The following is a 26,229-nucleotide window of genomic DNA, read 5'->3' as shown; positions in this document are numbered from 1 at the left end:
CAGAACTCCGGAGCCCCGCGGGCCGACTGACTGAACGCATGCGCGCAGTGGCCTGGGAGCCCTCTCACACGGCCTTCCCCGCATGCGCGGGAGCTCGGATGCGGATCCAGTTGGTTGAAAGCGCTCGGCACTGCAGTAATGGCTGCTCTCGGACTTGCGACGGGTGGTGGAAATTGGTTTTCGGCTTTGGCGCTCGGGGTGACTCTCCTCAAATGCCTTCTCATCCCCACCTAGTAAGGGACCCGCTCCGCGGTTGGTCAAAGCGGGAATGAGAAGCGTGGATGCCCGTGGGTGGGAGGAGGAAAGGGAACTTGGAAGTCATATGGGCGCCGTTCTGCTTCCCCCTCCGCCGATTGATTGTTACTTGACCTGAGAACTAGATCGTAGCCCTGGATGGCTGGCTTCAGGATTGGCGCTGTCTGACTTTAGTGTTTCTAAGCCTTGGGTCCTCAACCTTAGTGCGCAGATTAAGAACACCCACCTCCACCATTCATTCAGTGGTATTTATCAGTTGCCTGCTAGCTAGGCACTAAGTCCTGGAGGTGCGGTGGTGAGAAAGACATTTCCTCTTCTTGCCCTCGATAGAATTCGTGGGGGCAGATAGACAAAAAAGATAGTTTCAGATTGTGATAGGATGGATCTATGAAGGAAATAGAGTGACTACGGGTCAAGGCTTTACTCTTTTAGGAGGTGATGTTTAAGTTAAAATTTGGAGGATGAAAGAGAATAAGCAATGTAAAAAGCAGTTCAGGCATAGGAAAGAATTAAGTATGAAGGCCCTGTGGTAGGAAAGAACTCAGAGCATTCTGGGAATAGAAAGTGGCCATTGTGAGTGAAGAGCATTATGGAAGGAGGAGAGTGGCACAGAATGAGGTGGGTAGTGGCCAGATCACACCAGGTTAGACTATTTAAAAAATGGAGGGGCAAGTCTGAAAGCATGGAAACCAGTTAGGTAGGAAGCAACCACCAAGTAATGTGTATACTGTGGGTACTCAATATGTATTAATATTAGCATCCACCATCTGTTCATCCTTCCTAACTCTTATGCAGTGATTTCTCCCTTCATTCCTTTTCTCCCTTCCCTGTAGGTCTCCCTACCCTTTCCCAATTTAGGTTTTGGTTTACTGGTATACTTTGGTTCAAGTTCTTGGTGATATCCTGTTGGATATGGAAGGAAGAGCTGTATGTATAGAGTGTACATTTATGCTGATGTGTATATGTAATTATAGAAGCAATGAAGTGTGTGTGGGTTTAGCAAAATGACTTACAGAGACTTAGAAAAAGGAGTTGGCCAGTCAAACTTTCTGCATAAGTGAAAGTAAATAAGAAACATCTTCCTGCTTTAAAAGCAAATTGGAAAAATCGTTCTACAATGTAAGAAATTCCTTTCAAATCAGAGTGAAAGGGATTTTTTTTTTTTTTAGCTGTAAGTCTGTGCATTTAAAGTGATATGCTTTAGTGACTTGCTTTAGTTACTTAAGCCTAGAGACATGTCTTCAGGGTTGTTACTTTGAATACCACTCTTAGTCCAGGATTAAGAATGTACGTAGTTGTAGTTAATGCTCTGCTTCTCAAATTGTAAAACCTGAGGATGTGAGAGGGAAGCTACAGGTTAAATGTAAAAGTAGTCAACAAAGTGTTAACTGCTTTTTACATACCAGGTACTGTGGCTAGGCACTACAGGAGAGGACAAACTGGATATGATCACTAACCCCCTAAAGGGTGTAGTTTTGTAGGATAACAGTTCCAGAAACAAATCAACGCAAATATGTAATTACATTACTACACTTGTGTTAAAAGCATTACAAAGGAAAAGAATGGGATTCTATAAGAGGACTAACTAGGGGGACTTACTTTAGATTGGGTGTCAGGGAAAGTCTCTGAGGAATTGACATGTAGTTGAAGGCCTGAAGACACGCCCAGTACATATCTTTTGGTAAACATAGGTAAATGCATTTCTGTTGAGTACTGTGTACGCTTAGAAATGGAATTCCGAAGTCATGAGATCAGTTTTGAATTGTGATTTTGAGGATTCCGTAGGAAATTAAGGTGACATTGTCAGCAGGAATTTGGGGATGTCTATCTCTAGAACTCAGGAAAGAGATCAAGCTTGTATTGTGGTATGGGAGTCATCATTATACAGTTGATAATGGACGCAATAAGTATGAATAAGATTGTCCAGAACAGAGTAAATTGCATAAAAAGAGGACCAAGAACTGAACCTTGGGGAACATCAGCATTTACTTGATGAATATTGGAATGGAAAGCCATGAAAGAGACAGAGAAGGTTTTGGCTAGGAAACTCAGGAGAGTTGCCACAGCAAAGGTTGTATACAATGTTGGGAAGTGTTAATCGGGTTTTACTGCAGAACTCATAGTTGACTTTGATGAGTAGTTAACTCAGCAAGAATGTGTTGAGCCCATCCATGTATCAGGTGCTATTCAAGACATGGAGGGGAAGTACAGCAGTGGACAAATGGAAAAAAAAAATTATTCTAAAGAGGGGAGAAGAGTATAGAATATGCCACCCCAAAATAAGTCTCTGGCATCAGGATTATTTGGGGCTGATTATTTGGAGAAACTGCAGACACAGGAGAAGCTCTAAAAGCAGAGAAGTTACCCTTTTGTAAGGAAAATTTACATTAGAAAGGGGGCCTGTACTGGAGAGAGCTGTGATGGGAGATCACTTTTTCACCTCAGAGACTCAGCTGCTGGCAGAGCAACCTTGGTGCACACCAAACATCCTCTTCTGGCTTCCAGTGAATTGCCGTCGCCCCATTGGAAGGCCCAGGCCCCTATCCCTTTCCTCAGCTCAGGGTGGTATATAAGCCTCAATCGTTTGGCTGCCTTCTGAGTCTCCTATCTTTCTTACATCTTTTGGGGCTTTCATACATGCATGTGTTATTAAAATCGGCTTTTTTTCTCCTGTTAATCTGTGTTATGTCAGTTTAATTCTTAGGCCAGCTACAGAATTTAGAAGGGTAGAAGAGAACATGTTTCTTCCCCTGCAGAGGAGATGCTTGACTATATTTGCATATAGTGAGGAATTTGGAGACATGGGAAAGGCAGGGAAGGGGCCTTTTCCCACCTTCTCTGTCGGATGAACTCCTACTTATCCTTGAAGATCTAGTTGGTGTGTGAAACATTTCCCAGATAATGAATTTTGTTAGAATTCTTTGTGAACAAGAGTAAGTCACCTCTGAGCAATAGCCAGAGGACCTCCCTTATGAAAATGTATGGGCTTTTGGTCAGCCCTTTAGACAACTCCAGGAGCCTTTTCACTTACGTATAGATCCCCAACTTTTCCAGAAAGCAGTCTGGCCTTCAGATAAGTGAGGTGTTTCAGGATTATGTAATGCCAGTTTGTGTTTTTATAGGCTCATGAGCTATGACTATATAGGAGTGTTAGTCCATTTAAAAGCATAATTTTAGAAATGTGAAATCGAGGGGTGCCTGGGTGGCTCAGTCGGTTGAGCATCCAACTCTTGATCTCAGCTGGGGTCTTGATCTCAGGGTCGAGAGTTTAAGCCCCGAGTTGGGCTCTATGGTGAGTGTGGAGCCTACTGTTAAAAAAAAGAAAGAAAGAAAGAAAGAAATGTGAAATTAACAAATGTGACAAAATCTCATTTCACTCATCTGATTGTTTTGAGTAGCCATTCTACAGATTTTGAAGTACACCGAAACTGGCTTGCTATCACTCACAGTTTGCCAGTATCACAGTGGTATTATGAGGTAAGTTTTAATTTTCACTTTTTTGGTGGCTTATCTTTTACAATGATGTGTGATATCATATAAGTATTACTGACATTAAAACACTTTTGCAAAAAAAAAGTTTTCTGTGTGATTATAGGTATAATTAATCTTCAGAAAAATTGTGCTTTTTCCTCTTCTCTGTCCTCTGGCACTATTAGGGAATCCCTTTACTTCAAAATGAGTTTCCCAAACTATACATTGGGAATTACAATATTTGCCACACCCTTTTTGAAAGAATTGGGATTGAGAAAGAGGAAAAATTGGATTCTAGACCTGGCTTTGCCACAGCATAGAAAATATATTTCATTTCTCTGAGCCTTAGTTTCTCATGTAGCACATAAGGATTTGGAATGAATTATTTCTAAGATCCTGTCTGTCCCCAGTATTTAGTGATTTATGAGAATGTGATTTGTAGGCTTCTGGTAATATACAAAGCATTCTCTTCTATTATTTATAAAAACTATGTATTTTTATTTCTGGTATGAATTACTAAGTTGCATATGATATTTCATGAAAAACAGACCTCACTTCAGAAGTGCCTTGATCAGAAACAGCACTCTGCTGCAGGGAGATTTTTTTTAAGACAATCTAAAGTTTTCTGTGAATTCGTTCTTGCTTTTTGGGTTTTTTTTGGCCAGATCAGAATAGTCCTTAATAGTTGAAAAACAATTGACCTAAGGGACCAAGTTCCTTCTCACATAATAACACTATAAGTATTTGATAGGAATATTAAGGATCTGTAAGTAATTTCTTTAAAGTATCTACTTTAAAGTATTTCAGTTTGCATGTATGCAGACTAATTAGAAGACATCATATATGGCATAGTGGTCAAAAGCTTGCAGACTGCCTCTGTGTGACTTTCAGCTCTGCCACCTAATGCCCATGTGGGTGACCATGGGCACACTGCTTGACCTCTCAAAGCCTCAACATCCCTGACCATTAATGATAATAAGTATTAGAGTAAAGTGAATATAATGCTTATAATACTTAGCACAGTCTTGGAAAAGAAGTGCTCAGCAAACATTATTATGGGTTATTAATAATTAGTAATTAATTATTCATATAATGACCCTTGGACTATAAATGAAAAGGCAGCCCCTATCTCCCCTTTCTCTCTGACCAGTCCCTCTTTGTTTCTTTTGCTAACTCTTCCTCACCTGCACACCCTTTCAACAGCTGGTACTCTCTAGGGTTCTCTTTGTGGTCCTTGTTCTTTTAATTCTGTATTTCTTTCTGGATGTTCTCCCTCCTTTACTCCTATAACTTTCACCACTGTCTCTTAGGACTCCTAAAACTCTATTTAGGCCAGCGCTATCTTCTTTATCAGTTTATTTTAGATAAAAGAGACTTATGTAAAAGATATTCTTGGGGCACCTGGCTGGCTCAGTCAGTAGCGTGTGCGACTCTTAATCTCAGGGTTGTGAGTTCAAGCCCCACGTTGAGCATGTAGAGCTTACTCTAAAAAAAGATATTCTAGTAATCGTATACTTCTTTATTCTTCCTGCTCTCCTCAAAAATAACAACAAAAGCCAACAAGGAGCAAAACTCAGTTGTGGGCAAGGCTTGACTATATGTGAGAAGAGGCTCATAGTAGGAGATAAGGCTGGAGAGGTACATGTGGTCAGGTCTGGAAGGGTCTTTCTGCCATACTAAGGAGAGTGAACATGTGAGCAGTGGACTGCTTAACTGTGACTTCTAACCTGCCTTTCTGCTCTGACTTCAGCTTAAATTGATTGGTCTTCTGATTGGGAAAGACACAAAAAGACCCATAATAAATATTTATGGAATGAACACAGTTGTTTTGAGTCTTCATATGAAGAGGTTGGATGTTTCTATATTTGAAGATACAGCTCTTGGAGAGAGCAAGATAGAGTCCCTCGTGTGCAGCAGTGTGGTAAGCAGCCAAGGGCGTTGCAGCTAAGACCAGATACCATGAAGCCAGCACAGGCTGACGACAGCCAGAACTGATAACCAGCAGAACCAGAAGAAGCCTGCAAAGACCCAAGACTGATTAGACTCGTTTAAAAAGGGAGGACTTTTGCAGCAAATTGTCAGACTCTCCAGACATTGAATGCGGTGAAAAAAAGGTCAGCGTCTGATGAGTCTGATGGTTTGCTGCAAAAGTCCTCCCTTTTTAAACGAGTCTAATCAGTCTTGGGTCTTTGCAGGCTTCTTCTGGTTCTGCTGGTTATCAGTTCTGGCTGTCGTCAGCCTGTGCTGGCTTCACGGTATCTGGTCTTAGCTGCAACGCTCTTGGCTGCTTACCACACTGCTGTACATGAGTCAGTGCTTGACATGAGTCAGTGCTTGACATGAGTGACTCCATCTTGCTCTCTACAGTTCTGTTGTAGTAGCTTACTGAACTAATGGATTTTGAGTCAGGAGACCCAGATTTGAGTTCCGGCTCTACCAGGTATTAGTTAAGTGGTGGAACTGTTCACTTGGGAGAAGATGATAGCTAATAGCTTCACTGGCTTCCCAAAAGCGGTTTAAGTAAGAAAATGGCCCCAGATAGAAATCCTTGAGGTCAAGAGAACCTTCAGGCCTAGATTTGGAAAGTCTTTGTGTGGGGAATAGGGATAGCATATAGAGACCCTCTGAGTGGTTTGGGATTGAGAATAGCAAAGAAAGGACAGGGACACTTTGTTTTGGAAAAATGACCATCTCCCAGGCAGTACCTGTCCCTCCCAATTTTTTTCAACGCTTCCTGGTCCCCATTTTATTTAAAGTAATAAATGTGTCAATAAGATAAAGTAGGCATGAACCTTTTACACTTCCTATAGAGTAAGTGGCTCTTTAAGTGTAGAGTGAACTCTGACATAGAAACTGTAGCTGGGAACTGCTGATGTTAATAAAGTCCAAGTTGATGTTGACTTTCTTGGAATTACATGGAGCAGTAATTTCTCAACTTGTTTCTTTCTTTTTTTTTTTTTAAGATTTTATTTGTCAGAGAGAGAGAGCGCACAAGTAGGGGGAGTGGCAGGCAGAGGGAGAGGCAGGCTCCCTGCTGAGCAAGGAGCCCCATGCTGGACTCCATCCCAGGACCCTGGGATCATGACCTGAGCTGAAGACAGACGCTTAACCAACCGACTGAGCCACCCAGGCATCCCCTAAACTTGTTTCTTAAGTATCTATACCCTAGCAAGAAAACATTTTTGAGCATTTACTACTCAGTGTGAGTTTATTTATAAGTTATAAAAGTACTGCTTTATTAGTGTTAAAAATAGGCATTAAAAAGGATGAGATTAAACGATAAAATTTTCTAATTTTTCTATCTACAGTTTAATAGCTCATCTCGTTTACAGTCCACATTGGAAACCTGGGATTAGGGAAGGAACTTTTCATGAGTGAGAGCTTAATGGGTAGGTTCATAGCTTGAGTGCCCTAGACCCAGAGCCTCTGGGTTTGCCTCTTCTGAGGCTTCTACATTTTTATACCTGCAGGGGGAGCAGTTAGGCTACTTCTTATCTGGACCTAAAGTTGTCATTTATCCTTACCACAAAGAGCTGAGAAGTAGTTTGTTTATTTCCTTAAATAATGTGAGTCTCTCTTAAATAAGAGTGAGTCTCTCTCACCTCATTTTATAACACAGAACAACCCTAAATAGTAGTCCCTGTGGACACCCAGTTAGTACCCAGTGAGCCCTCAGTGCAATTCCAGAAGGAGAGGAGTTTGCCACTGAAAAGAGCAACAAGTGCAGAGTAGAGAGATTATTACGGTCTGAGCTCTTAGAGGTGCCAGGTACAGGTTTAGTTTTAGGGACATCCTATGGTGATAGTAATAATTTTTAAAATGATAGTAGATAATATTTATTGATATTGAGCTTGTATCTGGTTCAATGCTATATAAACAGTATTTTATATGTGTATGTAAAATTTAATGCAATAACCCATGAGGTACGTACTATCATCCCTGTTGTTTGGATGAGGAAACTGAGACTTAAAAAAATCTAGAAAACGTAATATCCTGAAGTTATATATTTCATTTTCATATACTCTGTATTTCACATGATCTGCATTTTCATTTACTCATTAGTGACTGCTCATTCACTTAACTAATGATTATTTAATAATTAATATATCAGGCACTTACTAAATGTTCAGAATACAGAAATGGTAAAGAATGGCATTTGCTCTCTTAACCTCAGTATCTCATAACCTATTGGAACAAAAGATAAATAACATTTGTGTTGCATTTTGCCATTTATAACTGTATTTCATATGTATTATGTCAGTTAGCCCTTATAATGCCTATTTTACAGATAGGGAAATGAGTCCAAGACAGAACTTGAACCCAAGCTAGTGAATCATTTATTATGCCATAGCTCCCTTTTTATATTTAGATGAGTAGCGTCATATCATTACCAAGCTTATTCTTGCAAATTTCATTAACTTCCTTTTAAATATACTTGATTCTAGTTAAGGAAATTGAAGACCATATTAAATAACTTAGGAACCAGGTTTTGGTGTTCTGCTCAGTCTTACATAGGAATTACTGTATTAATTTCGGTCATTTTTTTAAGTTTATTTTTTTTTATTAATCTCTACACCACATGTGGAGCTCAAACTCACAACCCCAAAATCAAGAGTCGCACGCTTTTCTGACTGAGCCAGCCAGGCACCCCCTAGGTCATATTTTAAATGCAGTTTCATTTCACATGCTTTCTTAAAGACTAGAGAACGAGGATTTTCAATCTTTACACCCACTTTGTTTATTCAGTTATTTTAGGATATGTTCTCTCTTTGATTTTTACCACAGGCAACTTCAGAATGGACCTTGGATTACCCCCCTTTTTTTGCATGGTTTGAGTATGCCCTGTCACATATTGCCAAATATTTTGATCAAGAGATGCTGAATGTCCATAACCTGAATTACTCCAGCTCAAGGACCTTGCTTTTCCAGAGATTTTCTGTCATCTTTACAGATGTACTCTTTGTGTATGCTGTCCATGAGTAAGTCTGAGAATGTCATTTTGTGTGGAAGGTGTTGAGGACATAATACAGTGTTAAGTAGTATTAACTGGTTCCTCATTTGGGGGAAACAAAATTCATATAATAACAAATGTTAGAACAGTCCCAAACTCTGTATTTGTGTTTTAAACTGTACAGGGAGTAATTACAGTAAACAGTCTAGCTGAATCGTCTGGAAGAAAATGTGGGATAAGGTGGGGTTACAAGGCAGAGGTAGAACAAGAGATTGTGAACATTGTGAAAAGTAGTCCCAAGTAGAGTTCCATCACCATTTCTCCTGCCAAAAATGGTTCCGTATGCTTTTCTTTCCTTTCCGTATGCCCCCAGAGGCCTCTGTGACCTACCCTATTCTTTCGGATACACACACATACTTAGAGCACACCACACTCGTGTACACACATGCATTGTGCTGACCACCAATGGAGTTTCCATTCTAGTAAACTCAGGAAACCTTACTGAGTGCTTTTGGGTTTTGTTTCTGGATTCTTTCCTTCATGAAGACTCTTCATTAATTTTAAGTTACATTTATATTTTATATTCTTATGCTTTGTATCTCTTATTATAAATTAATTTTTAGTTGAATACACATGTATACAATGTCTTGCACAGTGACTTCCAGGTAGTAAGTTCTCAGTTACTGTTTGTTTCTATTCTATCCTAATACTTAAGCCTGCAGGTATGATTGTGACAGAGCACTAACTGTGCCCTTCAGTGACCCTTGTCAAAAATGGATCTTTTCTCTTTGTGAGGCCCTGAACCCTTGCCCCATTCAGGAAAGAGTCCCTTGGGAATGTTTTAATCCCTGATCATTATCATGGAGTGTTTCCTATTTAACACCTTAACTTTCAGTCTGTTTATCACCTAGCAAGAGTTGGAAAGGAAGGTGATTTGTGATGTACTCCTTTAAACTCAAAACCTTTGAATTCAAGCTCCCAGGGCAAGTGTATATGTAGGCAGAAAGAGGAGGAGTAGAATTCATTTCCATCTGCAGTGTAGAGGGAGCAGTTAAGTAAGATAAATTGTTGAGACCTATGTGCCAGTTCCTAGAATCAGGCACCAAGTATAGATAGTAATTTACTTAATTTTCTCAATTACCCTATAAGGTTACTGTCTCTGTTGATGAGGAAACAGTCTCCATGGAGGAAAAGCAGGTCACTTTTTGCTAACCCCTCTTTAATTGCATCGTTATTGTCTATTTTTTTGGCTTAGATTTCTGTTTTTAGGATTTGCCAATTTTTTTTTTTAATTTTTTTTTTTAAGATTTTATTCACTTGCGAGAGAGACAATGAGAGACAGAGAGCATGAGAGGGAGGAGGGTCAGAGGGAGAAGCAGACTCCCCGCCGAGCAGGGAGCCCGATGTGGGACTCCATCCCGGGACTCCAGGATCATGACCTGAGCCGAAGGCAGTCGCTTAACCAACTGAGCCACCCAGGCGCCCAGGATTTGCCAATATTCAAATGAAAACACATTTTTAAAAATCTTTTTATAGGATTATACATCTGTGTCAAAATTTTGGAAGACAGAAATGTACACATATATACAATGCATATAAAGTAAAAATGACCCATACTTCTCTACTTACAGCTATCACTGTTAACATTTTGGTGCATATTATTTCAGCCTCTCTTCTGTATCTGAATACAATTTTTATAAAATAAAAATAGGATCATAATTTTTTGTCATCTGCTATTGTCACTTAATAATAGATCTTGACCTTTAAATGATACACATTTTTAATAAATGTTTTTAAAATTATTTGGACAATCAGGAGCTATAAGTTCATGGCTCTATTTTTAATTTGAGTGATATATATATATATTTAGAGTGCTATATCATCTTGGTCTGCATTTTTTTTTTAGTACAGTTGACACACAATGGTACATTGTTATACTAGTCTCAGGTATGGTCTGCATTTTTTACTCAAGGACTGAAATAGTGTGTGCCCTCTCAGTTTTCAAAATCCTTTTGGGTTTATGGTGGTTGTTTTTTAATTTTTCGTTTTATTAAATGAAGACTTTGTTTCAAATCAGCATAGCTGAGAAAGAGACATGGAACTGGCCCTGAGGTCTTTGTTTCTGCTGTCACCTTCTTAAGCAGTCAAGAACAGCGTGGACAGTTTATCAGGAACAGCTAGTAAAATGTATCTGAGTGTATCAGAGTATACTCTGTAATAGTATTGTGATGTTCTAATGAAGATCAAAGTTGTTTCTGCTTCCTTCCTACTGTTTCAATGTAGGTGCTGTAAATGCATTGATGGGAAAAAAGCAGGTAAAGAACTTACAGAGAAACCGAAGTTTATCCTATCAGTGTTACTGCTGTGGAACTTCGGGTTGCTAATTGTGGATCGTATCCTTCCCTTACTTATTCTGATATATACTAAGTATAAGATCAATTATTTCTACAATGATGATTCTGAAATGTGAGCTGCTTTTGAAAATGGATGTGGCATGGGTCATTGGGTTCCCCAAACTGGTTTCTATGGGTTCTCCAACTATACCAGATTCTGATTGTTAGAACACTTTGTCTCCGAAAAGTTAATGATGTTCAAGAACCAGTTAAACCACCAGTAACTAAAGCAATATACTGGGGTTTGTGGTTGACTGTCTTTAGATTAATACGTATATCTTAAATAGTTTTATAACACATTATTCTAAATACCTTTTCTAAGAAAGGGTCTACCTCAGTGTTGCATATGGGAACAGACAGGCCTTCATCCTTTTCTGCCATCTTGGCTTACCACATATTAACAAGCAAAGTTCTTAAATCTAGAAGGTTTGAATGAAACTAAAATCTTAATGATAGAAGCCTAATATTTTATAATTTTCATACAGGTAGCCACGTGTGAGGAAAACACCCAGACTTTGGTTCAAGTCTGACCTGGACTCAGCTCTTAGCTATGGCATCACAGTAGCTTTAGGCTATATATGGATTAATGGCTCGAGCTCTAACTTCCTCACAGGTTCATTGTGAGGCTTACTAAGTAAGATTGTGTATAGATAGTCTAAAAAAGGGGTGCTGCATGCTAGCGGCCTTGAGTGGCTTTTAGGCCCTTACTTTCTCATCCCTAATTCTAAAAAACAGAACCAAAAAACTTGCCCTGTAGCTGCTAGGTCTTTAAGGTAGAAAAAACATTGGAAAGTTTCCTGGTTTTCTTCTTAAATGTAAATTTTTTTTATCCCCTATATAATCCTTGGCACTATATACATTTTAATTAGTCTGTCTAAGATTTGACTCTGTTTATGAGAAACATATTTATGAGAAATCCAAATTGGGAGGAATATTTTTGTTTTTAGTTTGCCCATTAGGAAAGCATTTGCATTTTTATACTCAAAAAATCTGCTGACACGGTTGAATTTGAATTTGGTATCCTTGCTTGTCTTTCCTTAACCTAAGCCCAGATATTCATTTCCAGTACAATGGTTTTTTATTTGGATTAATGCTACTCTCCATTGCACGATTATTTCAGGTAAATGCAAAATAGGCTGGTGAGATTTTTTTCCCCCTTAGGTCTGACTTTGAGCTTATAAAGGCAACAGTGTAATGGGTGAGGGGCAGACTTATTTGACCAACTGTTTTGAATTGCCAAGTGCAATAGACACTTTCATTGAGTGTTTCTCACAAATCCCGTCTCCTCTTTTGATAATAACTTTCTTCCTTTTACGTGTAGACTCTAAAGTTAGAGGGTGGCAGGCCTGAAAAAAACTTGAGGTGCTATATTTGGTTGGAATCTTTTTTTTTTTTTTTTAAGATTTTATTTATTTGACAGAGAGAGACACAGGGAGAGAGGGAACACAAGCAGGGGGAGTGGGAGAGGGAGAAGCAGGCTTCCCGCCAAGCAGGGAGCCCGATGCAGGGCTCGATCCCAGGACCCTAGGATCATGACCTGAGCCGAAGGCAGACGCTTAACAACTGAGCCACCCAGGCGCCCCGGTTGGAATCATTTATCTAGGAATGAAATCTTCAGTTTTTACAATATAATAACTGATGGTAGGGTTTCACCATCAGAAGTAGGTAGCATAGTGTAACAGAAAGTATGGGATTTTGGAATCAGAAGACTTGAGTTGAAATCCTGACTGACCCTAATAAACTGTATGACTCAGACAGGGCGCACACAAATGCATTGACTGCTTTGGGTTAGGTACATTATATATAGTATCTTATTGAGTAAACCTCACAACTCTTCTGTGAAGTTACTATAATTATTACCCTCCTCTTTGTAGAGGAAGAAATCAGAAGTTTGGATTTCTGGACCACCCCTCTGTACTCGCTCAGAATCCTTGCATCGGGGTTTCAGATTCTACAGGGAATTTTGATTCACAGTCAGGTTTGGGAACCATTAACCCAAAGCAAGTCATTTAACCCCCTCAGCCTCAGTTTTTGCATCCATAAAATGAAATGTACCCCCTTGTCACATTGTTATTTGTAAAATGGGGCTCCCCACTGGGGCGCCTGGCTGGCTCAGTTGGTTGAGCATTCAACTCTTGATCTCAGCTCAGGTCTTGATCTCAGGGTTGTGAGTTCAAGCCCCATGTTGGGCTCCACACTGGGTGCAGAGCCTACTTAAAATGGGGCTTCCTACCTCACAGGGACTTTGGAAAGATCAAATTTGATAATCTGTTTTAAAGTTCTTTGTCAACTATAAATGTCTGGGTAAATTTTTTCTTTTAACCATAAAAAGCTACATAGTACTTAGAACATAATTGGCATTCAATGATTGTTGAACAAATAAAGTTTAGCTATAGAACCAGCTAGACCTTCTCTGAATTTAAATAAATTATAAAATGGGTGACAAGAGATCTGAAAGCCCCCCATTCTCTTTCCTTATCATTCCTCACTCATCTATTCTAGACCACACCCAATGAGACAGTGAGAGAAGGAACCTGGCCTTTCAAGGTCCCTTTGGCTGTCTCCTTGATGAACCACAGGAACATTATCTCATTTGATCCCCAGATTCCTGTGAGGTAGGTAGAATTCAGATTTATTTAGTTATAGCCAACTTGGGATTTTTTTGTTTGTTTATTTGTTTTAAATCAGACTACCTTTAGTTTGTTAGGGTCAAGTACTGTACTTGATGCCTTCAGCCTGATAGTGTTATATGTTACCTGATCTGTAACAGCAGATTTAAATGGTTCTGTGGTAGCATAACATCATATGTATTCTTCCGTACTCTCATTCCCAGCTCCTCCCTGGAAATCAATTCCAGCTGTTGTAAAACTGTAAGGGGGAGAGGGAGGGGGATTGGATTCTCTGGGCTTTAGATCTTTAAGGGGAATTTGTAATGTGTTGTTATGATGTGTCCTGTACCTCAGCGTCAAGTTTAGTATTGAATAAATACTTGTTGCGGTAATGAACTAGGCTCAGTATAAAAACTAACTGGAATCACTTGCCTGTTTCACCTTATATTGCATGTAGAATATTTGCCCGAACTTCAAAAACTTTTTATTATAGCAAATTTAAATCATATACAAAAGTAGAGAAAATAGTACAGTGATCTGCACACACACAGGATTATTTTTAAACACATCGCAGATGTAGTATTTCATTCATTAAGTAGTTCAGAATATATATTTTAAAATATGTATTTTTGTTGGTATATCTTACACCTGTAATGGATTGTTTAAATTATTATTTTTTTTATTGAGACACACTTGACAGTATTACATTAGTTCTAGGTGTACAGCATAGTGATTCAGCAACTCTGTACCTTACGCTATTCTGACCAGAAGTGCGGCTCCCATCTGTCACCATACAACATTATTATAACACCACTGAGTATATTCTCTATGCTGTACCTTTTACTACCATGACTTACTCATTCTTTTTTTTAATTTTAAACATTTTTTTATTTAAATTCAATCAATTAACATGTAATGTAGTATTGGTTTCAGAGGTAGAGGTCAGTGATTCATCAGTCTTCTATAACACCCAGTGCTCATTACATCACGTGCCCTCCTTAATGTCCATCACCCAGCTACCCTATCCCCCCACCCACCTCCCCTCCAGCAACCCTCAGTTTGTTTCCTATGATTAAGAGTCTCCTATGGTTTGTCTCCCTCTCTGGTTTCGTCTTGTTTCATTTTTTCCTCTCTTCCCCTGTGATCCTCTGTTAAAATATGTATTTTTTTAATTGTGGTCAAATACACATAAAATTAACTATCTTAACCATTTGTGAGTGTATAGTCCAGTATTGTTAAATATATTCACAATCTCCAGTGTCTTTTTTTATTTTTTAATAATCTTAATTTTTAAAAATAGTTTTAGACTTATGGAAAAGTTGCAAAGATAGTGCAGAGAGTTCCTGTGCCCCTCACCCACTTTCCCCTAATGTTACCATTTTATATAAAACTATGATACTTTCATCAAGACTAAAAAACCATATTGTACACCTGAAACTAATATAACACTGTATGTTAACTGGAATTAAAATTAAAACTTAAAAAAAAAAAGACTAAAAAACCAACATTGGTACATTCACATGTCACCAGTTTTTCCACTAATGTTCTTTTTCTTTCCAGGATCCAACCAGGATACTACATTACTACATTTAGTTTACCCTGAATTTTAAAGTGATATTTCCCTTTTAAATCTCCTAGAAAAGGTATATGGAAGGAGCATTTCTCTTTGCTGTTCTTCTACACTTCAAGCACATCTACCTCTACGTAGCACCAGCTTATGGTATATACCTGCTACGGTCTTACTGTTTCACTGCAAATAAACCAGGCAAGTTTCAGTGATAAAAGCAAAACCTTTATTTTATTTTTCCTTGGCTTGGCAGTTTGCCTCATGAGAGGATTTTATGAGGCACAACAGATACCGCTCGACTATTTTTTTTTTAAGATTATTTATTTATTTGACAGAGCGGGAGAGCACAAGTAGGGAGAGTGGCAGAGGGAGAGGGAGAGGCAGATTCCCCACTGAGCAGGGAGCCCAATGCGGGGCTGGATCCCAGGACCCCAGGATCACCACCTGAGCCGAAGGCAGACGTTTAACCAACTGAGCCACCTAGGCATCCCTGAGATACCTCTCAACTATTGATCCTGCAAACCCTTTACCCATTCTGACTTTTCTTTGTGCTCTTGCCACATCGTAAAGATGGTGTACTGTCGGGATACTTCTAGATTTAGCACATTGTATAAGTTATCCATGGTCGTCCATGCTCCTAGTAATGGTAATGTTGCTTTTCTGTAGATGGGTCCATCCGATGGAACAGTTTCAGCTTTGTCCGTCTTATTTCCCTGGGACTGATTGTTTTCCTAGTTTCCGCTCTTTCATTGGGTCCTTTCCTAGCCTTGGTAAGTCTTATTTTTTTTTAATAAAGTAGTATGTGTTTTTTGTTGTTGCTGCTGCTGTTGTTTAGAAAAAAAATAATAAAACCAAAAATGTATAAAATAAGCAAAACTACTTTTTTTTCTTACTCTTCCCCCGTGTGACTCCCCAAAGATAGAATGGTATTCTTTCCAACATTTTTGTTCATAATCAGATATGTATGTGTATATTTATATGTTTATATGTCTCTCACACACATAGACACACACACTTAGAATCGATAATCATTGTTCACAGATTTCCATATTTGCTAATTTGCCTAGTTGCTATAATTTATTTGTAACCCCCAAATCGGTACTCGTGGTGTTTTCACAGTCATTCACTGACAGCAAACATTCAAAGTGCCTAGAATATTACGCATGTTCAACAGATATTTTTAAAAATTGTTCCCTTCTTCCCATACCCTGAATTCCACTAATTAATTTTAATTCCTGCTAAAACTGAAAAGCATCGCATCTTTTGTAAAGTTCCTTGGGGTCACCTTCTCGTCAGTAGACTTGGATAAGCTGCACTCTGTGTCCTCCTTTGCACCATAAATTCTTCCCTTGTTATGCTTCTCTCATAACAGCACGGGACTGGTATTCAGAGTATCTTGTCCCCCCTCAACAGATGAGGTTAGACAAGAGGAGGTTCTGACAACTGCTCAGGATTACACAACTACTTGAAGGAACAAAGACTGGAACTCAGACCTCATAACTTTCCACACACCATGTCACATAGTTCCCTGGTTCTCTTTTTGAGTCTGGAAAAGATTGGTCACTGTTGAATCTCTTTTCTACAGAACCAGCTGCCTCAAGTCTTGTCCCGACTCTTCCCTTTCAAGAGGGGCCTCTGCCATGCATATTGGGCTCCAAACTTCTGGGCTTTGTACAATGCTTTGGACAAAGTGCTCTCCGTCATTGGTATAGTAGCAAGCCTTCTTACTTAGACAATGAATTTGGAAAGGACGAGTCACATTGGAAAATGGAAAACACTGCTTTGTGTTTGGAATGTGTTTGGAATGTGGCTGAAGTGTTTGTTCTGCAGCTGTGCATTCCAGCTTTCAGAATGAACGGGGGAGCAGCTCTAAGAACTAAGATCTTCAGGGCAGTAGACAGACTATGCTCCTTACGGAAGCTGTTTGTGGCCATGACCTTGTTGATCCTTTCCTTGGGAAAAAAATGAGAGTAAGATGTTATTCGGCAGTTAATCCTGCTTTTAAACTTAGTATGTGCAGAAGGAAAGAAGAATGTATCAGTTCTGACTCTCGGTGTTAAACCAGTAAGGAAAACGATAGCCATATATGAGATGAGAAGAAATGGGAAACCTAGGCTAGGCTTTTAAGTTTGGGTTGTGATTTAAAAAAAAAAAAAAATTAAGATGGTCCTACTGAAAATAATTCATTCTAGAATAACTCGCAGTAGTTTGTGAATATAGCCTAGCTTGATGGGAAATGGTAGGATCAAGAGAAAGGTCGGCAAACTTTGTCTCGAATGGGCCAGATAGTAAGTAGTTTAGGTTTTGCAGACCACATAAAATCTTTTTGTTTGTTTGTTTTACAACCTTGAAAAATATAAAAACTCTTCATAGCTTTGGGTCTGTACAAAAGTAAGTCACAGGCTGGAGATTTGGCCCTCAGGCTAGACTTTGCCAACCCCTGATCTAGAGTCTGATGGGTTTGTTGGAGGCACACCTACATAAATTACTGGCCGTGGCATTGATCAAGTCACTTGACTCTTCTAGTGATTATAATTAGGCGATAATATAAGTGACTGTACCCATGCGCCATGTCATAAGAAACACACAATAATAAAGAAATGCTAGGTTGTTAGTAGCAGGGGCCTTTGGAGCCAAACAGACCTGGGTTTAATTCTACCACTTATCACTTGTATGACTTTGGACAAGTTACACATCTCTCTGTGCCTCAGGGGCCTGAAAGTAATGGCTACAAAACTCTTGGCACATGATAGCCGCCATTACTGTTTTTGGTACACACTTGTAGGAAATCATAATGTGATATTATCCCTCACCCACTGTGAATCCAGCCTTGATGTACATGGATCCTTACAAGGAATTTCTTAGCATTTATATTTCAAAAACCTTAAACAACCAGCATGGTATGAGATTCAAGGGCCAATTTCCTTGTCTGAGTCAGGAAACTATGCTGTACCTTGTCTTTTATATCTGTCTCCTCAAAGATGTCTTACCTGGAAAGTCAGTGGCAGGAAGGTAGTTACTAGCTTTAAGAGAGAATCATCAGACTGAAGGGAAAAGGAAAGAGGTTAATGAATACAAAATATTTTGGTATTCCCTATTCCAATGCAAACAGCTGCTTTGCATTGTGTAATCTCAAGACCAGAGGCATTTTAGGTAGAATAGTACAGAATTTAGTCATATATCTTGACCTTGAAGCAGCAATAAGATTTAGTAGCTTTTTTCTTTTTTCTCAAGGAATTGGTTGGTAAAATATGGTGTGCTATCGATAAAAACAAAACAAAATATCTACTTATTCTGTAGGTTTGGAATTGAAACTTCTTGATCCCAACAAAATTCCCAAGGCCTCAATGACAAGTGGTTTGGTTCAGCAGTTCCAACACACAGTCCTTCCTTCGGTGACTCCCATGGCCACCCTCATCTGCACTCTGATGGCCATATTGGTAAGAATTCACCCACGGTACCCATTTCTTGAGTTTTCTCTGCTTTTCTTATGTATGGCTGGTTAATTTCAGCTTTCAAGTTTTTCCAACCATAGGATAGATACCATGGCTGTGATCCTGTTGCAGATTGAGGTATTTCATAGGAATTCTTAGAGTAACTTTGAACATCTTAAGGAAAGATTTACCAGTAAAACCTCTGTGAGAAAGATCCCTCACTGCAGCTGTCAGATCATCTGTTCACCCTCAGATGAGGAAAAAAGAAAAGCCCAGGGAGGAGGGGCAAGGACTGCACTGGGGAGAAAAAGGGAAATGTGTGTAGTGGGGACACCCGGGTTTCTGCTGTTGTTTTCATCCATGGCTAACTAGTCAAAAATCCAAAGTTGTCTGGACTGCATGGATATTTTTGTCTTGATGATGACCGTGAGTTAAGAGAGTAAACAGTAGCTGTTTGAGCATCAAACATTGAATCTAACATGAGTCAGATGCTGTTAGAGGCTTCATTCATAGCTGTTTTTATGTTAGCGAACACAATGCTCTCAACTTCATGATATAATTTTAGTGGCATTCAGTATAAATAACTCAGTCCTACCTATAATTACACTCAGCTTTAATTTTGGTTTCTAAATGATCAAGCCCAGCAAGACACCTGACCCCGCTTAATTAAATGGCAGTACTGGTAGGTAATTAAGCTCTGCTGGCCTGCTTGTTCCCATGTTCTAACTAAGGTAAAAACTTTTTTTAAAACCTCAGCCTCGTAAGCTGCATGTAGAAGGCCATAGTTTTATTATTTTTTTTAAGTTTTTTTTTTTTTTTAGGATTTTATCTACCCATTTGACAGAGAGAGAGAGAGAGCACAAGCAGGGGGAGCGGCAGGCAGAGGGAGAGAGAGAAGCAGGCTTCCTGCCAAGCAAGGAGCTTGATTGGGATCATGACCTGAGCTGAAGGCAGACACTTAACGGACTGAGCCACCCAGGCACCCCCATAGTTTTATTATAAATTACACTCCAGCCCACGAAGCTAGGTATGTCTTTATTAATATGGCAAAATCTAATTTATTATTAGCCCCAAAATGTTTATGGACTTTTGTAGTTAGACCTAATGGGTTCAGTGACTACTAATTAACTAATTCTGAAGATGTAATAAGGGGTTTTACTGGATATCCTAGAACTTAATTTTATCATTTATTATTAATTCTGATGAACAGAATTACTTTAATGACTTAAATATGTATTTCCAAAAACCTTTTTTTCTGAGTAGTTTTTTTTTTTATAACTTCTGTTGGAATGTTCACAAAGTGATGAATTATCCCAGTTTAATGGAGAATAGCCTAAGATCTACGGTTTTTCAAAGATGATATAAATTGTATTTGTCTGAACAATGTTTCTGTAAAGCCTATTTTGAATGATATTGAGGTTTTATCTTTGCCTGTTGTTTCTAGCCCTCTGTTTTCTGTCTTTGGTTTAAACCTCAAGGGCCTAGAGGCTTTCTCCGATGTCTAATTCTGTGTGCCTTGAGCTCCTTCCTGTTTGGGTGGCACGTCCATGAAAAAGCCATACTCCTCGCAGTTCTCCCAATGAGGTAAGCAGATAACTCAGTCAGCTGGCATTTATGGCAGATTTCCCAATGACCCTATTGTTTTCTGTTTGATCTGTCCCTTCTTGACATGTCCCGTGGGATAGGCAAAGGCAAAGATATACAGGAACGGATTTATTCTAGGACAGGACAGGAATTTTTAACTTGGGATCCCTGGACCTGTGAAATTGCACGTATTGTTTCTGCATTTTTTTGTTAAGGTGTACTGTAGTGATGAAGAACCATGATACCAGGCTGTTAGATCTGGATATTGAATGGCAGCATAGTATAGAAAAGTGTGGGCTTTGGTGTAATCACATCTGTGAAAATAAGGTTCCACAGTTTCCTGTTAAGTGTTATTAGTCAAAGTCAGCATGCAGTCCATAATGGAATAAAATCTAATGTTTGTATAGCACGTCACATTTTGCAGAACTATTCTGGGGGTTTTGCGGGGAGGGGTATTTTGGGGTTTGTTTGCATTTTTTTGAGCCTCACAAAAACCTTTAAGGTAATTAGGATAAGTGGATATCATCCCCTGTCTTAACATCTACAGAAACTGGGGCTCAGAGAGTTTAAGTGACTTACCCAAAGCCACACAGCTAGCAAATAGCACAGTTAGGACTGAAACCTGATGTTATTGCTGATTCCCTCGATCTTTCACTGTACAATGCTTAAAAAAAAAAACAACTAAATGTAATAGTGTCCGTTCTGTATAAAATTAAAGCCTGATAGATGACAATAGAACTTGAGATGTTTCTTAAATCCTGAGAGAAATCATTTAAGCTCTGAAGGAACCTTAAGCAAATTTGTCACATCAGTATACAGCTTGACTGGATTCATTCAGCAACGTGGAGTTTCCAAATTAAGAAATACAGCAAAACTTCTAATGTCTTTGGTTAGAATTCATACTAAGCACCATCAGGCACAGGGCACCACCCAAGAGAAGAGCTATAGGATTGGAAACTCCTAAGTACTGTTTCCCTGGCTACCACCACTAGGCAGCTCCCAATCCGACAACATCCCTTTCTCTAGAGACGGCATTACTTAGGGAAGCAAGGCTCTTTTTGAATACTCCCCAGTTCAGTGTGGTACATTCTTCTATCAGTTACTTAAATTTTCCCACTAAATTAATATTCTCAATTGAATTGGACTTGCAGCAAAGATCAGTATGTTATCTTATGCTTAAGCCAGTTCTAGAAATAATAATAGATGCAGTTTATTCAAGCTATCTGTAGTGCAAGTTTCAGTTGTTGTTTTAAGGAATTATTATAAGAATTTTTATTTTTAGCCTTCTGTCTGTGGGAAAAGCAGGAGATGCTTCAATTTTTCTGATTCTGACCACAACAGGACATTATTCCCTCTTCCCTCTGCTCTTCACTGCACCAGGTAAACAGCTTTTTTAATTAAGTAATTAATTAATTTATTTATTTAGAGAGAGAGAGAGAGATTTGATTGCCATGCCCTTTTCATCAGGGCCTAGAGATCAGTACTATCTGAGTTAAACAACCTTAAAATCTCTTGGAAGAAGAGAGCTCATCCATTATCTTAAATAAAACCCCTACTTTGTCACGTTATCCTCAGTATCTTTAGATGTCACAAAAATGCACTGTTAAGCTCAAAAAGCTTTGCTAGCACTATATAGCTGTGTCAATGTGCTTATTATATTGCCTTAAGTGTCACAGATCATTTTCTTACCAACTGAATTATCATCTGTATTTTTTCTTTATTCTTTTAACAGAACTTCCCATTAAAATCTTACTCATGTTACTATTTACCATCTATAGTATTTCCTCACTGAAGACTCTCTTCAGGTAATCCAAAAAAGTATATTTAAAATTATGTTTGCTCTTGTGAAATGTTTACTCCTAAATGGTCAGCTAAGCCTTTAAAAAAATATTTTTTAAGTTGTAACAGTAATAGAACAGCATTACAAAAAATTGGCAAATTTTTTTTAGGGAGAAATTACCCATAATCCTATTACTCTGACATGACAACATAGTTCATGTCTTTATTTTGAGGGAATATTTGAGGAGGGACTACCTAGCTTAAATTAAAACCTTATATGAAAACTAAAAATTGGAATGTAAAATATACAGTATGAGTAAAACCATGTAAATTTAGATGCATAAAGCTAAAATACATGTAAAAATTCTTGTTATAGAATTATGGGTGGAATTTTTTTCTCTTTTAAACTTAATATAACATTATCTGTATAATTTTTTTTTAAGATTTTATTTATTATTTGAGAGAGAGAGCATGCATGAGCAGGGAGAGGGGCAGAAGGGGAAGGAGAGAATCTCAAGCCAACTCTCTGCCCAGTGCAGAGCCTGACACAGGGCTCAGTCTCACCACCCTGAGATCATGACCTGAGCTGAAACCAAGAGTCGGAGGCTTAACCAACTGAGCCTCTCAGGTGCCCCTGTATAATTTTTTAAAGCTTCCCTATGATTCATATCTGATTGTGTCCATGAGCCTCATATACTTAATTATATTAAAATTCAGTTATTACCATATGACCCAGCAATTGGACTCTTAAGCGTATACCCAAAAGAACTGAAAACAGCAGGGCGCCTGGGTGGTTCAGTCCGTTAAGTGTCTGCCTTCAGCTCAGGTCATGATCCCAGGGTCCTGGGTTCGAGCCCCGCATCAGGCTCCCTGCTCAGCAGGGGGCCTGCTTCTCCCTCTTCCTCTGCTCCCCTGCTCCTGCTCTCTTTCTCTCTCAAATAAATAAATAAAAAATCTTAAAACAAAAAACTGAAAACAGGGACTCAGATACTTGTACACCAGTGTTCATTGCAGCATTATCCTGCAGCATCATCCACAGTAGCGGAGATTGTATGAACTATCTAGAATAGGTAAATTCCCAAAGACAAAAAGTAAATTAGAGGTTACAGAGAAGGGGTGGGGGAGGAGGAATGGGCAGTGATTATTGCTTAATGTTTCCAGAGATTCTGTTGGGGTGATGATAATGTTTTGAAAGTGGATAGTGGTAATGGTAGCACCACTTTGTCAATTTACTTAATGGTCCTGAAGTGTATACTTAAAAATGGTTAAATAGCAAATTGTATGTGATTTTATCAAAACAAAAACATTTTACAAACCATTAATTGATATTGTTTACCATATTCTGTCTCCAGTATCACAACATCCAGCTGCCTTTCCTCTTCCAGACGCACAGCTGATTCTCTCGCCAGGTGACGGCGTAGGTGGATGATGATTGGCTGAATTTGGATCGTTGAGATAATGCAGTGCTATATCATTATCAATTTTTTCTAAATGTGAAATTTAATGCACTCTTTTGACTCTAGCTTTGACTGCTCTTCACATCAGGACAGTGCAAGTGGGAAGCTTTAACTGAGAAATGTTTGCTACACCAAAATGACATGTTTAAAATCAGACTTTTCTCTCCTTTTTTTCTTCAGAAAAGAAAAGCCTCTTTTTAATTGGATGGAAACTTTCTACCTCCTTGGCCTGGGGCCTCTGGAAGTCTTCTGTGAGTTTGTATTCCCTTTCACCTCCTGGAAGCTGAAGTACCCCTTTATCCCTCTGTTACTGACCTCAGTGTATTGTGCAGTGGGCATCACACATGCTTGGTTCAGACTGTATGTTTCAGTATTGACTGACCCTCCTGTCCGCAAGACAAAGAAACAATGAATAAAGGAACTGCTTGGATGTATTCCAAACAATTATTTCATGGGAAATTAATCAGAACTTGAAGAAAGTTGCTGGTGGCATGAACCATTCATTTCAGTTGTTCTGTTTGGAGGACCATTCTTCTAAACTTGGCCTTGCCCAGCCTAGCAACCTGATTGTCACCATGGTGAGAAGCCATTTGTCCTCCAAAAGCAATGAAACACATTTGAAACAAATCTCGCCTTGCCCTGTTAAAATTGTCTGAGATCATTGGACTGCTGTGCTTGCTCAAGGCAAGCAGGAAGTCTACCAACGGCATGATTATTTGTAGCCTGTGATGACCATGGTCAGGCTGTAAAGCATAATTAGAATCATGTGCTAAGGGAAATGTAAATAAAATGCTGTTTTGTATTTCTGGACAAAAATGTTTTGGATCATTACCAGCTCCTACACTTTCCTGTTGGTGTGCACGCAAGCACATGGTGTGCTGTCCCTATTCTATAAACCTTGTTCCAGGAGATTTTTTTTTTCCCACTGGAATCATACAATGACAATACTCACAAAGCCAGGGGGGGAGTGTTTAATGAACTGGTTTGGCCTGACAGCGGAGGCTATAAACCACATCTACGCCTGCATTTAGTTAAGGACATCTTGTCCAGTTCATTTATTCTAACAGCAAGCAGTTAGTTTTTGATAAGGCTGCCACTTCTTAAACTTTCCTCATGTGAACAAACTTAAGTGGTTTTTTAGTGGTTTTTGCAACCTGGCCTTCTGTAAGAGTACTTCATACACATTTTTTATCCAGGACCCCAGTCTGCCTAATACCTACTGCACGCTCAAATTCAGCCAACGTTTATCTAGCCAACACCAGGAACTTTCACACATTTTCTTTACCCATTATCCCTTAGAAGAGCAGAGTCCAAAGCCAGTGGCAGCCTGGGATGCTAATCCAGCTATGTGCCATCAAATTCACTCAACTCTCTGAGACTTCCTTTGAGTCTCATTGAAGAGATAAAGATAGGAATTTTGCCAAAGGGGGAGAGAAGCATAGCCCCTATGGCCTGTTTTCCTCACCACAGTCCCCCTCGCACTTTGGGTTCCAGCTGTCCTAACTGAAAATTGCCAGAGTGCCGTGCTATAGTGTACCTCTGCTTCCTTTCATTCATTCTGCTTCCTCTTTCTGTCTCTCGGCTGACTTTTCTGCCCTGTCATCTGATTGTACATACTTCAAGAGCAAACATAACCGCTACCAGATCTATGAATACAGAGGTAGTACAGTGTGGTGATTAAGAGTAGGAACCCTGACTTAAAATCCTGCCTCCAGGGGCGCCTGGGTGGCTCAGTCGTTAAGCGTCTGCCTTCGGCTCAGGTCATGATCCCAGGGTCCTGGGATCGAGCCCCACATCGGGCTCCCTGCTCCGCAGGAAGCCTGCTTCTCCCTCTCCCACTCCTCCTGCTTGTGTTCCCTCTCGCTGCCTGTCTCTGTCAAATAAATAAATAAAATCTTAAAAAAAAAAAATCCTGCCTCCGTCATTTTCTATCTGTAGCCAAGTTATTTAGCCGTCCTTTGCCTCTATGTCCTTGTCTCTAAAATGATCACCAAAAAAATTAGAACCCTGCCTGACACATGAATGTTCAATAAATATCACTTGATATTTTTATGAATCCTTTCCTCTCCCTCTCCAGTCTCTCCCCCTCCCCCAGAATTGAGTACCCTCACCATGGGTGCTCCCATGCTGGGGAGTCTCCTTCTACCATTAACTTGTTTATGTATTCCCCAGGACACACTAGCAGTTTGAGAGCAGAAACCACACTTGCCCATAATAGCCCCAGTTTTTGACACAGTTGAATGAATCATGACCACACAGGCCATGATTAAAATCCAGGTGTTTACTAATACCAACATTAACACAAGAGACTCAGTGAAGTTCCCATCTTGGCCAATTGGTGTGTAAGCCAAAAAAAAAAAAAAAAAAAACAGAAGTTAAATTTGGACGCATCTCTACAAGGCCAAATTTAATTGTACTTTGTAGGTGGTTCTGTGAAGTCGGAAGAGCTTATCTGGTGCAGAGATTTCCAGAATATTCTGCAGAGCCTGGGATGTTCTTGAGAGTTGCCTCAGAGGCTCTGAGCCCTGTCCCATCTTTTACCAAAGCAAATATGCTTTGATCTATTTCATATATTGGGCTTCACATAAATTTTTGTTCAACCAAAAAGTTCAAAGTCCAAATATATTCTCTTTAAAGCAACTTAACCTCTTATGTTATCAGGTCAGGAGGGAAATGGCTCCAGAGACAGGAATGGCTTGTTGGTGCCAACACAGACTAGAACCCAGACT

At 39.3% G+C, this 26,229-nt stretch overlaps 1 protein-coding gene and 1 long non-coding RNA gene across 10 annotated transcripts in view; one reads left to right on the top strand and one right to left on the bottom strand.

The window, feature by feature from the left end:
• The first annotated feature begins 68 nt into the window (after positions 1–68).
• Positions 69–24,302, top strand: ALG8 (ALG8 alpha-1,3-glucosyltransferase). Of its 8 annotated transcripts, none has more exons than XM_078058596.1 (13): positions 75–233; positions 3,654–3,732; positions 8,512–8,705; positions 10,961–11,070; positions 12,123–12,190; positions 15,318–15,444; positions 15,913–16,016; positions 16,832–16,952; positions 18,588–18,686; positions 20,159–20,264; positions 21,547–21,644; positions 21,997–22,069; positions 23,681–24,302. In XM_078058596.1, the coding sequence occupies exons 1-13, from the start codon at positions 139–141 to the stop codon at positions 23,910–23,912; spliced, it is 1,506 nt and encodes a 501-aa protein (XP_077914722.1). In that variant the 5' UTR covers positions 75–138; the 3' UTR covers positions 23,913–24,302. The 8 variants fall into 8 exon arrangements, with proteins under 8 accessions (XP_077914718.1, XP_077914717.1, XP_077914722.1 ...); XM_036113198.2 differs by having other exon boundaries at positions 18,547–18,686; positions 20,125–20,264; XM_078058591.1 differs by lacking the exon at positions 3,654–3,732 and having other exon boundaries at positions 70–233; positions 18,547–18,686; positions 20,125–20,264.
• LOC144379450 (uncharacterized) overlaps positions 3,330–26,229 on the bottom strand; it is a 40,038-nt gene continuing 17,138 nt past the window's right edge. For both annotated transcript variants that reach the window (XR_013442486.1, XR_013442488.1), the window contains exon 3: positions 3,330–3,563. This is a non-coding gene — a long non-coding RNA (uncharacterized LOC144379450). The remainder of the gene's footprint in view (positions 3,564–26,229) is intronic.

The sequence above is a fragment of the Halichoerus grypus genome, chromosome 11, assembly GCF_964656455.1.
Source record: "Halichoerus grypus chromosome 11, mHalGry1.hap1.1, whole genome shotgun sequence".
NCBI lineage: Eukaryota > Metazoa > Chordata > Mammalia > Carnivora > Phocidae > Halichoerus > Halichoerus grypus.
This window is presented reverse-complemented; position numbering and strand designations above follow the sequence as displayed.

What these genes read in the sequence shown, in the direction of transcription:
- ALG8 (XM_036113198.2), top strand. Translation starts at nt 139, where the DNA reads ATGGCTGCTCTCGGACTTGCGACGGGTGGTGGAAATTGGTTTTCGGCT. An exon ending in CCATTGCACGATTATTTCAG is followed by an intron (nt 12,191 to 15,317) that starts GTAAATGCAAAA and finishes TAAATCTCCTAG; the next exon opens with AAAAGGTATATGGAAGGAGC. An exon ending in TCTGCTCTTCACTGCACCAG is followed by an intron (nt 21,645 to 21,996) that starts GTAAACAGCTTT and finishes TTCTTTTAACAG; the next exon opens with AACTTCCCATTAAAATCTTA.